The sequence below is a fragment of the Delphinapterus leucas genome, chromosome 10, assembly GCF_059928025.1.
Source record: "Delphinapterus leucas isolate spDelLeu-1000000601 "Yukka" chromosome 10, BTC_Dleu_Yukka2, whole genome shotgun sequence".
Lineage (NCBI taxonomy): Eukaryota > Metazoa > Chordata > Mammalia > Artiodactyla > Monodontidae > Delphinapterus > Delphinapterus leucas.
In genome coordinates this window covers 90469233-90484651 of record NC_143138.1, presented here as the reverse complement: position 1 = coordinate 90484651, position 15419 = coordinate 90469233, and the positions used below count along the sequence as shown (strand labels likewise).

At 35.6% G+C, this 15419-nt stretch overlaps 1 protein-coding gene across 4 annotated transcripts in view; it reads right to left on the bottom strand.

Moving 5' to 3' along the window:
- CNTN6 (contactin 6) overlaps positions 1–15419 on the bottom strand; it is a 143355-nt gene that overhangs the window by 18723 nt on the left and 109213 nt on the right. For all 4 annotated transcript variants that reach the window (XM_089919571.1, XM_089919572.1, XM_089919574.1 and 1 more), the window contains 5 exons: positions 6797–6972; positions 6315–6432; positions 5520–5678; positions 5249–5398; positions 2380–2450 (listed from right to left, as the gene is read on the bottom strand). In XM_089919571.1, the coding sequence (XP_089775697.1) occupies positions 2380–2450; positions 5249–5398; positions 5520–5678; positions 6315–6432; positions 6797–6972 (674 nt within the window). The remainder of the gene's footprint in view (positions 1–2379; positions 2451–5248; positions 5399–5519; positions 5679–6314; positions 6433–6796; positions 6973–15419) is intronic.

The following is a 15419-nucleotide window of genomic DNA, read 5'->3' as shown; positions in this document are numbered from 1 at the left end:
GTTCCTTTTTATGGCTGAGTAATATTCCATTGTATGTATGTACCACATCTTCTTTATCCATTCCTCAGTTGATGGACATTTAGGTTGCTTCCATGTCCTGGCTATTGTAAATAGTGCTGCAGTGAACATTGGGGTGCATGTGTCTTTTGAATTATGGTTTTCTTTGGGTATATGCCCAGTAGTGGGATTGCTGGGTCACATGGTAGTTCTATTTTTAGTTTTTTTAAGGAACGTCCACACTGTTCTCCATAGTGGCTGTATCAATTTACATTCCCACCAACAGTGCAAGAGGGTTACCTTTTTTCCACACCCTCTCCAACATTTATTGTTTGTAGATTTTGTGAGGAATAAAATGGACCATATATATAGAAGGTCCTATACTACTGTAAAATCATTTACAGATGCAATGAATTCCTATTATTCTGCAACAGGTTTTCTAAACCTCAGCACTCTTGACATCTGGGGGCAGATAATTTCTTCTCATGGCGGGGGGTGGGGCGCTGTCCTGGGCATTGTAGGATGTTTAGCTGCATCCTAGCCTCTATCCAGATGAACCTCTCGCCTTAGTTGTAACCAACCAGACATGCCCTCAGACATTGTAAATATCTCCTGAGGGATGAAACCACCCCTGCCTCCCAATGAGAGCCCCTCTAACATATCAGACATCATGATTTTTAACTAAAACATCCATAGCCATCATGTTCTTAGGTGTGATATTAAAATGTCCACGGAAGTGGATATTTTGGCTATGAAAATTATCGCCACAGTGTCAGAAACATGTACACAGGCCAGTGAAATAGGGCAAGGCTCTTTTATCAGTTATAGCTGGGGCTCAAAGCTGATAACAAAGGTATGAAGTGCCATGCATTCTAAAGAGAGACATCAAACCATTTATATATAAGTCTACCTGGCAAAACTTAGCCTATAACCCAAGAGAAATGTACAGAAAGGGAATGTTGGTTTTTTTAGGGAGAGATTAGTAGGAAGATGTTTCTTTTGAGACGGTTGTAGAAAAAGCTGTGCATTCCTACCCCTCCACCCAGGGGAAAGCAAAGGGGCTACTTCTTACCCCTTGCCTAACCAAGTGAAGAGGCTTCAGAAAGAAACACATGATATGTATTCTCTGTAATTTAGGGGATGCAGGTTCTTTTAACTGACAAATGCCTGAGAAACTTCCAAAGGGGAGAGAGACCTGGACAGTGTATTGTGGCAGAGTGAAGAGAGGCTAAGTGGGGACACACTGCACTTCCATGGAACATAGAGCAAAGGTGCATGTTTGCTGAGGGCAAATGTGAAAACCATGTAGGGAGCTATCCATGAGCAACGTTACGGTTGCTCTGTCATCATAGGGTTGCAACCTTATGATGCTGTATCCACAAAAAGCCTCTAGAGGAGAGAGATAACCTCTATCAGAACAGTCTGGCCATGGACCACCAGATTCCAGGAACTGAGGAGACCTTCTGGCAGCTTGCACCAAGGAACGACAACCAAAAGTTTGGGCACTTCTTTGGACCCTGCCCCATTCGCCGCACCACCAAAAACCACCAAAAAACAAAGCAAAACAAAAAAACTGCTCTATGAAATGTCAACGTCTGGTAATTTACCATTCCTAGAGTATACCAAAGTCAAATTACAAATGTACCAGCAGTCAGGACTTTTTCTGTCCTTTTCCTCTCCTCCCAATCCCAGTTTACTACAACTCTGGAGGAACTAGTTTGGGAAAGGAGAAATTGAATAGCAGAGTGGAGAAAAGGTGGAGAACTGCCTATGCATTCCCTTTCACACTATAGCATTTCTCCGCTGAGGCAGGCCTGAGTGTCTAGAAATGAGAAACTTTAGATTGGTTGAAAGTCTAAAGTTTATGATAATAAACCAGGTTGAAAACAATTTTAAGTATAAAAATGAACCTACCTGTTGATACTTAATAATAATCACTACAAAAGCTATCCCATCTGCCTAAGCTTTCATCTAGATGCAGGGAAGAACAAAGGAAGGATTTAAGGAACAATGATAGGGAAATTATTTTCTACCTGCGCTCTGCTGAGTCTTACTCATGAATAGTTCTAGAGGTAATAAATAATTTCTAGTTCATTAACTAATAACAAAAATGCTACTGACCCACCTTCAATAGACATTGAACTTCTGTTTCTTATATTTGGAAGCAAATAGTGTTGAGTTAGTCACACTCTCTTAACTTTAGTAGAAATACAAAAAGTTTCCAATACCTCTTTTAAATAATGCATCATCAGGAGTCTCTCATACCACGTATTTTTATATACTCAATAGTGATCAAATAAATCTTCTTTTTTGTTTTTCAATATTCCTCTTTGCCAGCTAAATCTTTTTCCTTCAAAGTAACTCAGTTGGATAGAAAATTACCTCCCACGTAATAACGAGTTCAGACCGACTTCCTCCACCTCCATTGATGTTTGTTGGTGCCATGACAGGGACTAAAGCAACCAAGAGAAACATAGGATGGCAATTACTAAAGTACCTCTTCATTGGGAAGAATTTTGTTTTTGGATTTCACCTTTCAAAATCTCACGCAGACACATTATGAGAGAGTCCTGCATTTTTAATGAACATAAATTATGTTTACACATATCCAAATTTCTAGGAGAGAGGACACAGTTGTGTTTGATACAAGAGCACCCTGGCTCCAAAATTAATTAAAAATCAACTAACATCGTATATTTGACATTATTATGCATCATCTACTAATTGGCAAAATGATGTTGCATTCAGATGGTAACTGCGACATTGCTGATTTAGTGCCTAATTATACAGTTGTGCTGTAAACAAGTTACTTAGGCAGTCAATTATTTTTCAGTAAATTAAAATAATTTTTCTTTTTGTTAGCCATCAGGATATTTTAACATTTAATAGTGAATCCTTAAAGATATATAAATTTTTTAAATTCTTGTTTTATAACTCTTTGTTTGAATCTCAAACCTCTCAGTATAGAGCAGGACGTTTCCTCTAATTTTTCACAATCAAACTAAAATGTTCTCTGATCAAGGATGTGATTGAGAGGATTCCCTGGGTTTAACTCTAGGACCCTAAGGCTCAGTGGTAGAACATTCCAGACACTGATCATTTTTACAAATTAGGAAAAAATATGTCCTTCAACTATACCCTTGTGAGGACTAGTGTAATGAAACATAAATAGTTCAAGGCAAATTGTAAAATCGATGCCAATTGTGAGCATGAGTAGAGTATCATAGTATATAATCAGAATGAAACTTTATACATGTTGAAGTGTTAAAAAGTATTCTTTTCCCTGCAATAATAGCAAAAGTATGCCAAATCTGTGATAATGGGTAAATCTGCAGGGTATACTTTATATATAGATAAAATTATCTTTATCGATCATTTTTGAATTAAAATATGTAATGTTTAATTACTCATTCCAAGATTTTCTCCCACCATTTATACCATTCAGATAAATCTAGACTACTTGTTTTATTTATTCCCATTTCATACATATTTAACTCTATAAATGATACAGTGATATAATAATCTCATTGTTCTTTTAAGTAATAACACCAGACGTTATCTACTTTCATATTCAGATTGACCCTAACTTTGTCTGCTTTGATCTTCATAATTTATTTAAAAGATTGCCTTGAACCTATACCCTGTCTTCTAAGCCTTCCAATGCCTTTGGCCAAAAGCAGCATGAATTGGAATAGCTTCTACAGTTGCAGGGTTTCTAGTACTCGACAGCTTACAGTAACATATTTCAGGACAATTGAATAGTTTAGATACATAAGGAAATTATTTTAAATTATACTTTAACTCTTTGCAAAAGTTTCCAATATTCTGGGTAATAAAGGTCCCTCTTTTCTTCAGTTTTCAAATGAGCCATACGCATCCTAAAGCCATATTGAGAAGAACTGTCTTTGATGATAGCAGCAAACAAACAAACAAACAAAACCTCACAACCTCTCACTTCAGTATGATTTGGAGCCTCAGGGAAATCATTATGAATACCAAGTCTCATTATGCTACTGAAATGAGAGCGTCCATGGTTAACAGAAGGTGACATAAAAACTTTACTGTAAAAACTTTAGAATTAACATCAACCCTGCCCAAAACTATCATAATATAAATCAGCTGTAAACAAACAATCTGAAATTGAAGCTAATATCCGGAGTCATGGACCACGCTTCTAGATTCTTATCCAGTTGGTCTGTGGTAGGGCCTGGGAATTTCTATATTTAGACATTTCCTTATGTCAGTCTTTATCTCATTTAGGTTAAGGCCCACTGTTATGGTGAATGCTGGTGCCTAAGTCTGGATGTCTGGGTTCAAATCCTGACTTTGTCCAAAACAATCAGCTAACATCCTGGTCTTCCTTTTCTTCCTCTTATCAAAGTAAGGACCCTCCTCTCAGCTCTAAACTTTTAGAATGATTTAAGATATCACTACCAAATATGCTGTTTTCCAGCCATAATCCTATAATAAAATGATTAGCATTACCTTTAGTTTAAAAAAAATGATTTATTGACATCTGACAGTTGCACACACCGTTGAAATAGTTTGTTTTTGTTAAACTAAGCCAGCAGCATCAGTGATCCTCCATAGGTGACTGGATAAGAATGTGAACTTTGTTGGCTACATGCATTGCGCAGATCAAATGTCACCTTGGATGTGAAAGTTTAAGAGTGGAACAAAGGATCCATTGAAAAGAGCTTAAGAAGGTGTGATTTCTGAGACAGGTTCCACTGGAATTCTGCTGTTCAGTGAACCAGTTGATGCTCAATTAGCACTTCTGTTAAATGAGTTTAAAATTTACCTCATTTGCCTGTGGAAAAATTTATACTATCGCTCAATGAAGCTGCAGCTAGGTCAGAGTTGAGAAATAGATGGAAATGTGTGGCTGGCAGCACCATCAGAGTCTCAGTTAATTCTTGGCTACAACATTTAATGAAACAAACAGTAACTCATTTGCATTTACAAATCTACAGATTCTTGAATGGATTTTGGCTAGAAAATAGATGAGATGAGAGGACAGCTTTTGAAAAATTCTAAGTTTTGACATGCCTGCTTAACCATAATCATCTCTTTTTGAATTCACTTTTTGGGAGAAAATACACCTTGCTCTGAGCACATACAAATGGAAAATAAGAGCCACCGATTTACTGCCTCTGATTTTGGACCAAAAATACTACCCTTCTCACTTATTTTCTTTAGGAACTATACTTTAAAAGGTCTTCCACATCTTTAAAAGACATTGATTTCTTACCTGATGCTTTGGTTCTTAACACTTCTGATGGTTTACTTGGTTCTCCTATCCCAATGCTATTCCCGGCAACAACACGAAACTCATATTCCACCCAAGGACTCAAACCAACCACTGTTGCATTGTATGTCTTACCATTGAGAATTTCTGGAACTGAAAAGAAGGGGATGCTTCAGGCCCCTAAATTGGCACTAGTTAAAAACAATCAGTTATTCAATTAAACAAACACACCATCTGTTTTAGAAAATTATTCAAAACTACTTGTGTCACTTACCTGTAGAAACAGCCTGCCAACCCACAGAAAATGGTGTCCGAGCCTGAATACTAAATATTTGAATGGGACTGTTATTATCTGAGCCTGGTCTCCAGCTTAGTTGAGAAGTAGTACTGGAAATGTGTTCCACTCTTACATCTTCTGGGGGACCTGGGGGACCTTGAAAAATATGTTTTATGATGAATATATTGGAAATTATTAAATTCATGGATTTGGGACAGAGATAGTCTAATCTGTTATGCTTAGAAAATAAAATATTGAACATAATGTATTTTAGCACATTATTTGAGATAAATCCCTATTAATTCAACTTACGTGGTGAGAGATTAATTTAGAAATGCTTCCCTTGAAGATTAGAAAATGCCAGTCATGGGATGGTTGAATATCATCCGATAGGTAGTTAACCTCAAAAATTGAGAACCGTTCTTGTCCATTCTCTCTTGAAAGCTAACTCAAATAAATGCATCTGATATGGAGACCTTCAGGAGCATGTGACTTTGACCCTGCTCTGACAAGAATGGTTTATTATGAATAGAAAGCATGTCTATAGGGACCGACACTGCTTGCTAAGTCTGACCATTCCTTATAAAGAGACAAAACCCACTCATTTCAATATCCATTATCTATACCCGTACCCTGGAGTCTTAGAGTTTAAAAAATTAAAAAATCTGTACTATTTATCTCACTTTTTTATCATAATCTGGTTACTCAAAGATCTACCATGTATTAATACATATTAACATTTTTGATTGTGAATAAACTGTGTGCTCATTCATTTTCACCATTTATGCTTACCCCTCACAATTATATCAGCTTCAGCAGATAAACTTTCGAGAGTTGTTTTTACTGTGCACAGATATTTTCCTGAATGATTTAACTGAATATTCCTTATCATCAAATCCCCAACAGATTCCTGCAGATAGATAGGGAAAAAAGTATAAAAACATAATCATACCCAGCAGGTCCTTTTTTTTTTTTTTTTTAACAGCTGTATAAATACTAAATATAAGGCAGCTCTGAAATTAGGAGATATACTAGTATCATTATAGTTTCTCATATTTGATCCTTTTTATTATCCACTTTATTATAATTGCATCCAGAACACAAGCATTTCTATGAAAGGCATAAAACAAAACAAAACAAAAACAGATGCAACTTCATAAACAGACAGTGACTATCCATGCAAATCAATATGGGGAGAATAATTATGAAAGATATTGATTCATGTAAAAAACTTGATTCATTTTATTAAACACTTAAAAATTTCAGCAACTTACTCCTCCAATCCTCTCAAAATGAGCCACTCCTTTTTTTAAGTCTATGACATCTCCATTGAAAGACCATAGAAATACAACTTCAGTGGAGGGGTCATGGGACACCTGGCAGGGTAGGACTATACTCTCGCCAACTGTAACATCCATTTTGGAAGGTGGCACGGTAATAACAGTCCTCTCTGTTGAGAAAAAATATTATTATTATAAAAGCTTATCAAATGCTAGCATATGGCTATAAAATATATATTTTGAATGGTTTTGCCATTGTTTGAAATTATGTAAATACAACATGAAGCTCTACTATACAATATGAAAAATTATATTCCCACTTTTCAAATATTTCTGCATTAATCAACGTAGCCTATTACTTGTAAGAAAATTCAAGACATACTTTCATTTATACTTAATATAAAAATAAGTAGCTCATAGAAAACTGTGGACCTCAAAAGACAGCAGTCCCTACGTAGAGAATGCACCACACCATTTTTATTATTATTTTATTCTGAAATTCCAGCCACAATATTACAATCCACACAATGGTTACAGCTCTAAATATTCTATGTTAATTTCATGTACTATGAGACAAGTTGCATCCCTAAGATCATAACTACATTAGTTTATATTATATCGAGATTTATAATCATAAGCTTATATTTGAAAATGTGAATACAACATATTTATTCTATTTCTGACATAGCAGTGATAAAAACTTTCTATTTTAGATAAAGGTACAGCATGAATAGGAAAGAGGTAACTTTTTTCATCAAGATTTTACAATTTTAGAATTACACATCTATCATAAAAAAATTTCTCTCTAGAAATAGGAGTCACAATATCAGCCCTTGCTCTACAAGTCATATCATGTCATTGACCCATTTCAAAGGATAATTCCAAACAGTGTTCCAGCTGGACTTGTGAGTCCTATATTTCTGTGGTTAAAAGAGACTCATAGTGATATCATTTTTGACTACATTTTTTATAACAAAATACATAGTTTTGATTTTAGAGGACTAAGAATTGACTAAGATGGCAACTCAGCACACACACAAAAAAAACCCTGGACATACATTTGGATTTACATATGCACTATCTTACCAAAATAAAGTATGTTTTAAGGGATTTACATTTAAGAATTAGGGATTTTGGCAAATTATAGTGAAAGCAAGTATCATACATAAAGAAGTTTCAAAACAAAGTGAAATGAGGACCCTGGAAAATCTCTTTCTCTAAAGATCACTCATAAGATAAAGTTTTACCCTCTAGGACATAGGCTAAAAGCTTTACTTTCCTTCTGGCTTCTTTGTGCTGCTCAAGAAATCAAAGTAGCATTGAGGTTGAATTTATATGTTCATATGGATGAGTGTGCCACTGTATTTTATCAATAGAATATTTAAGTATTATTCCAGCATTTTAAAATTTGTGATTGTTTCCTTAATAAACAAAAAGGAGGAAGTAATAATCTTGGGCTTTAAGGTACATATTGATAAAAGAGTCATGGAAAAAAGCACATATTTTATTTCTGAATATAATGAAGAAAACCTAAATCTACATCAGATTGTATCTGTGTCTTCATATTTTCATATTTTAAAGATACTCTTTACCTTATTATATTAGACACGTGTACTTTTTATTCTAATTATTTCTGGGGAAAAGTTTAAAGAATGATTTTGTGGACTAAGTCCATTCTTCATTCCAAGCCGCGTTCAGATGTCTCCCACAAAGAAAGAATAAATACTAACCAGGGTTTCAATAACACATTTTAAGACTAGAGAATATTTTCCTTCTTGTAGTATCCTTGAAAAAAATATATCGCTAGTATCTTATTTACACTTATGGGAGAATGAGTTGGCTAACTGGTTGTGCTGGTAGAGCAAAATTGCTGTGATTTAAAGTTTTGGATCATGCAGTTAAAATAATTTTCAAACATTAAAAATGAAAGCCTCTCCTTCCATTTATGGCACCACAAAGTGGCAAAATTAGACAAATCATTCCCTATATACATAGTTTGTCAGTAGTATAGTAATAATGACTAAAACTTCATGAATAAGAAGCATTTATAATTCATTATAATGTTTACATGTTCTCACTAGTTCATTCATTCATTAACTAATATTTATTGAGCAACTACCAAATTCCAGCTGTCTGCTAAGTATCGGAAATTCAATGGAAGGAGAAGGAAAAAAAAAAAAAGCACCAAATAAAAATGATGTGGTGCTTGCCTTCACAGAGATTTAAGAATAAAATGAGAGGCTGACGTTAATCAAATCATACTCAGAAATACATAGTTACAAATGTGATAAGTTCCATGTATTAGAAGTAAATGATTCTATTAAAATAGTGAATCCTGAGGGATCAGTTTATTGGGAAAAGGTTGCTTTAGCTGACAGTAAAAGGCAAACAGGAGTTAGCTAAGTAAACATAATAGGCAGGGAGAAGTAACTTTATTCACTATGCAGGCAAGAGCATTTACAAACAATCTGTGCAAAGAAGAAGAATGGTTTGTTGAGGCAAGGCAGCCATTTTGCTGGAAAGAAGTGTTGGAGAGTAAAAGAGAAGTGGAACGTGGAGAATATGAAGCTTGGTGATGGTGGTAGTCAGAATGTAAGCTTTAGATGTTTTTAGGGCCAGCTACATAGTTTTTGGGTCACAGTATGAAATAAAAATGCGGGGTGTTTTTCTTTGAAATTACTTTGCTTTAAAAATAATATATTGGGCTTCCCTGGTGGCGCAGTGGTTGGGAGTCCGCCTGCCGATGCGGGGGACACGGGTTCGTGCCTCGGTCCGGGGAGATCCCGCGTGCCGCGGAACGGCTGGGCCCGTGGGCCGTGGCTGCTGGGCCTGCGCGTCCGGAGCCTGTGCTCCCCAACGGGAGAGGCCACAGCAGTGAGATGCCCACGTACCGCAAAAAAAAAAAATAATAAAATAATATATTACCGGGGCTTCCCTGGTGGCACAGTGGTTGAGAGTCTGTCTGCCGATGCAGGGGACAAAAATAAATAAATAAATAAAAATAATAATATATTACCTACAAAATGTAACAGGGTAATAATGATACATGAGCAACAACATAAACATACAAATTGCAAAAATATATTTTTGATTCAATTTTATATATACATTAAATAATACTTTATTAAAGTTATATCTTGATTGATCATAAGATTTTTCTCACTGTTCTATAAATTTATTAGGTCATCAGAATTTATGTTTTAGCAATTTTATTTTTAAATGATTGACATCGGTTGCACGTGGCAAATGTAAAATCGCAGATGCTTTTTGATATTTTTTTATTTTTGCAAAGATCTTTCTGTTGATGCAATTGTTATGGAACCATTGAGAGTATTTTATAGGCTGTGACAACATTGGAATAAATTTCTGATAAATTATTTTGAAATGTGAATCTTAGATCATCTAGAGCTGATGACTCTCAAGGAACAGTCTTTTCTAGAAAGATTTATCTCTTCATACAAATCCATTCTGTTTAAGTCTGAATTGAGATGTAAATTTAAACAATGGAACTGTTACATTCTTCGGACGTATCCTGTAACTTGTGGAGGTTTCACGAGAAACTGAAAGTGGCTTAATGGTTTGTGTGTAATCCAAAACGCCTGTTTATGCATTCTACTGCTGTATCTTTTTTTTTTTTTTTTTGCTGTATGCTGGCCTCTCCCTGTTGTGGCCTCTCCCGTTGCGGAGCACAGGCTCCATTAACGCAGGCTCAGCGGCCACGGCTCACAGGCCCAGCCGCTCCGCGGCATGTGGGATCTTCCCGGACCGGGGCACGAACCCGTGTCCCCTGAATCGGCAGGCAGACTCTCAACCACTGCGCCACCAGGGAAGCCCCTGTTAATTTTTTTAAGATAGGAAAACTGGTTTATTGTTATGTTGAAAAGATCCCCTTGTCATTTAAAAATACATTCTGAAATATTTATAGAAGAAATTATGATGTTTATGATTTGCCTCTAGATATTTGAGGTGGATGTTGGAGAAGTAGGTGAGGGTATAGGTGAAACAAAGTTGGATATGAGTTGATGATTATCAACCCTGATTGATGAGTACATAGGTGTTCCTGGTACTGTTTTCTCTACTTTTCTGTGTGTTTCTAATTTTCAATAATAATAAAAGAAAGACATAAAGGAAATGATGGGGGTAGTGAATATTTATATACAGAATAGGGAGACATCTTTTCCATTCAGCTTCTAGTGTGAAGAGGACTGACCACTTTTTGAAGGTTATTCTAAGTTTGAATGACATGTGTTAATGGAGAGTTCATAAAATTACAGAATTTTAATATTTACTCTTTTCAGTCTGTTTCAGTGAGATTCAGATCATACGAAAACAGCTTGACCTAACAATCCTATCCTTAAGAAGTACAAGGAAAGGCTTAATAAAATATATAATGCTTTTGATGAATAGCCTTACTCAAATTCACCTTGTCAAAATAGACAATGATATTTCCAGAACCCATCTTTAGTTAAGAGCACCTCAGGAGACATGAAAACTAGTAACAAAGTTTCTCTCAGAACTGTTAAGCATGATTTCTTTAAACATAAGTGTGGCTTGTTCCCTGTATCAATGGCCAAACACTCTATTACATATCATGATCCCCAGCTACATTTTTACAAGCCAGGGATGGCAATCCATCATGTAATTAGTCTTTCCTGAGCATCCAGAAAATATTACTTTTGGTCACTTTTTGTTTGTTTCTTTTGTACTTTTAACTCAGTTGAAATCTCCATCTGTGAGTGATACTCTTTCACGGTCATTGTTCAGAATAATAACTGCTCAGGTGGTTCTGAATTATCAACTCCTCTCAAAAGATTGACGAATGTTAAGAAAAATCATCAAATCTTTCTCCCTCTGTACAACATGTGATTCTGCCTTCATCTGTCTATGACATTATTGGAAATGTTATTAAGATACTGATATAAAGGAAACTAGTGTATAAATAGCACTTAAAACAGGTGTTGAAAGTCTCTGATATTTTCTCTCATTAGTTAACTTGTGAAGACTAGAAATAAAAACTTCTAAAATTTGGTCCTCTTCCTAATTCCTCAGAATCTCAAATTAGCCTCGTATCAACATATTAACTCTTCCCATTGCTTTTAATTTCTTCTTCAATCTGTGACCACATTCCTTCTGTTTATAGGAGTTTCATTAGTATTTCTTTTAGTGCAGATTTGAGTGATAGGTTCTCCGAGGTTTTGTTTGGTGAAAGCATCTCTGTTTTGTCCTCATTTGAGAGGATATTTTGCTGGGAATAGAATTTTATTGGTATTGTCTTTCAGACCATTAAAAATGTCATTCCACTGTCTTCTTGATTCCCTTAATTTTGTTGTTATATCAACTGTCATTGTCATTGTTATTCTTTTGAAGATAATGTGTTTTTTTTTTAATTGGGATGATTTTTCTTTCCTTTGTTTTCGCTACTATGTGCTTATTTAAACTTTCCTTTGTGTTTATCCTAATTAAGGCTCATATGATTTCCTGAATAGATGGCTGATGTCATTTTCAGTTTTTCTGAGCTCTCTGGAAAATCTTTCTTCAAACTGGTCATCACACATCCCTTCTCTGCCCCTTTGGGAACCACAATTTCATGTATGTTAGACCTATTCACCATCGACAATATATTCTTTGTGTTCTTTTTTGTCTTTCCTATTGCATTTCCTCTCCATATTGGATATCTTGTATTCACATATCTTCCTCTTTACTAATCTTCTTCTCTACCATATCTAATCTGCTGTTAAGTCAGTCTATTTTGTTCTTAATTTTAGCCTTTGTATTTTTCACTTCTAGAACTTCCAACTGATGTTTAATACATGCCATTTCTCTTCTGAAATTCCCCATCTTGTCATCTTTTAAAAAAACATACTAATCACAATTATTTTAAAACCCTTGTGTGATAGCTTCTATATTTCAATCAGCCGTGACTTGTTGCTGTTATCTGATATTTCCCTGGGTTTTGGTCATTTGGTCCTGGCTCCAGCTATTCTTGGTAACATTTTATGAAATGTCAGGCACTGTGGCTCAAAATGTAAATATTTTCATTTTGTTGTATTTTTCCCAAGAAGACTTAGTTTTTAAGCAGGCAATTGAAAAAGAGCAGAATCTAGTCAGGAATTGATACAAATTGAGTCATTGATTTTAAGTCCTGGTCAATTTTGCTCTGCTTTTATTACTAAGGGCGTAATCCCTGAGGTGTCTTGATTCCAGATTGAATTGTTTAGCTGGCCTCATTCTATTTGGTTGATTATGAGCCCCACTTTTTTTCTTTCTGGCACTGTGAGAACACCAAAATTTCTGCTTGAGATTTTTATTTTTAAAATATTTTTACATTATTTGTGATTGATATTGGTATGATGTTTGTGTGATAAATCTACTTCAACTACTCAGGACAGAAGTTTCACCAATATTATTAACTTTTTTAATAGATTATGTGTAGGGTTGGAAATATTTAGGCCATTTATCAGTAGCTTTTTAGATAATAGCTTGAACAGTATGATACTTAATGTCATTTGGAAAAAGAAGTGAGCACTACTTTGGACAGATGTAGAAACCCTTAACATAAAAATATACTAATTGTTTATTCAGTATTTTATTCAAAACCATTTAATTAGTATTGAACCCTTACTTTCTTCCAGGTGTACATCAGTGTGAATACTGAGCAAATAAAACAACACCAAACTGAGGAGCCTTTAGAGGATTTGCATAACAGAGGCAAAAAACTCATCTGCAATTTAATAGGAACACTCAAGCTTCTAGAAGGGAGACAAAGATGGAATTGAGGCCCATACTTTTGAGGCTATGGGTGAGTCTCTTAATTTCAATATTGTTATCATTTTGGGCCAGATTATATTTTGTCGCATGTATGTGTAAGTGGATTCAGAGTGAGGTGGGGAGGCTGTTCTGTGCATTATAGGATATTTAGCAGCATCTTTGGCCTCTACCTACTAGATGTTAGTAGATCCTTCAGTTGTGACAGCGAGAAATATCCCTACACATTGCCCTATGTCCCCTAGGAGGCAAAATAAACTTAGTTGGGTATCTCTGTGCTAGAGACACACTTTGGGAAAGTGACAGTAATTGTTTAAACTAATGTTTGGTCACTGAAGTTATGGGACCTGGTTAGATTCTTTACATATCTTGATGCTGAGTCCATTTGTTGGACAATGGGATATGGGGTTTGAAAGAAGGAAAAGAGTGAAAATGACTACAAGGATTTGGCTTGAGCAAGTGTCGGTGTACCTGTCATTAATATAGTGGGGATTTACTGTGGCAGGAGCAGGTTCTGGGAGTGAGAGTTAGGAGGTTAGTGTTATGATATAGTAAATTGGTAAGTGAAGATAAATTGGCAGTTGGATTTGGGATTAAGATAGATAATTAAGCTGGGTTATCATTTTGGGAATTAGCTTGTAGATTTTAATTCGAGGACAGTTCCCTGTGATATTCCAAATTTAGGAAATTGGTAAGATTCAGAGGAACTAGAAAAGGAAATTGAAAAGGAATGACTCAAGATGTTAAAGGAAAACCTGAAAAATACTATGTCCTGGTAGCCAAGTGAGAAATGTGTATCAAGAACTGTGTGATCACTAGTCTGACACTTTAAGTAAGATGACTGAGAACTGACCGCTGGATAAAACAGTGTGGAGGCTACTAGTCACCTTGTTAAGAACAGTATTGATGAAGTGGTAGGAAAATAGCCTGGTTGCATGGATTCAAAACAGAATTGACCAGAAAGATTGAAAAAAGCAAGCTCGTACAGACAACGTTTTAAAAGAGTTTTGATATAAAGGAGAAAAGTCAAATATGGCAGTAGCCAGAGGGGAAGTAAGGTCAGAAAATGACAGCTTTTTAATGATGGGAGTAACAGTATGCAAGTACGATGGTGGGAGTGATGCATTAGAGGGGATAATAGAGATGAAAAAGACAAGTGAGGGAGAGGGAGGGGGTAAGGAGAGAGAGAGAGAGAGAGAGAGAGAGAGAGAGAATGTCCCTGAATGTGAGAGGGAATCATATCTAGTGTACAAGTGGAAGATTTGAGTCCATGACCCATAATCTCCCAAACTGTGCTTTCTAGATTACTTGACAAATTTTGTTTAAGCAAAAAATAGCTAAAGCTTGACTTCTTCTAAATATTAGCAGAGAAAAATAGTATCACAATAAAAAATAGGATGTACAACATCCTGGCGATGATAATTGATTACATAGTATTTACTTCAAGTTCTTTATAAACATCTAAAAAATGATGCCAAAAGAATTTTTTTTTCTAAGACATTAATCCACCAAAACAGAGATGAAAAGGGGAGACAAAATTTGAGGAACTGGAATGAAGTTGAATGACTTCTAACTGACTTACTGTAAAGGTCAGTCATAGGCTGGCAGTGGGAAGGCTGAGGAGAAAACTTATTTAGCATGTCTTTATGAATTAATTCATTTTGGAATTTATGAATAGGATGCTATTTGGTCTCAAGAGTGTTTTCCCGTCTCAGAAGAAGACCAGCAGATTACTTTCCTGAGAGGATATGCATCAGAGGGTCTCTGAACTTCTGGTCACCAAGCAGTTAAGGGTGGGGGGCTTCTACTGAAAATAGTGGAATCAAGGAAACATGTACAGGGTGAGGGCTGA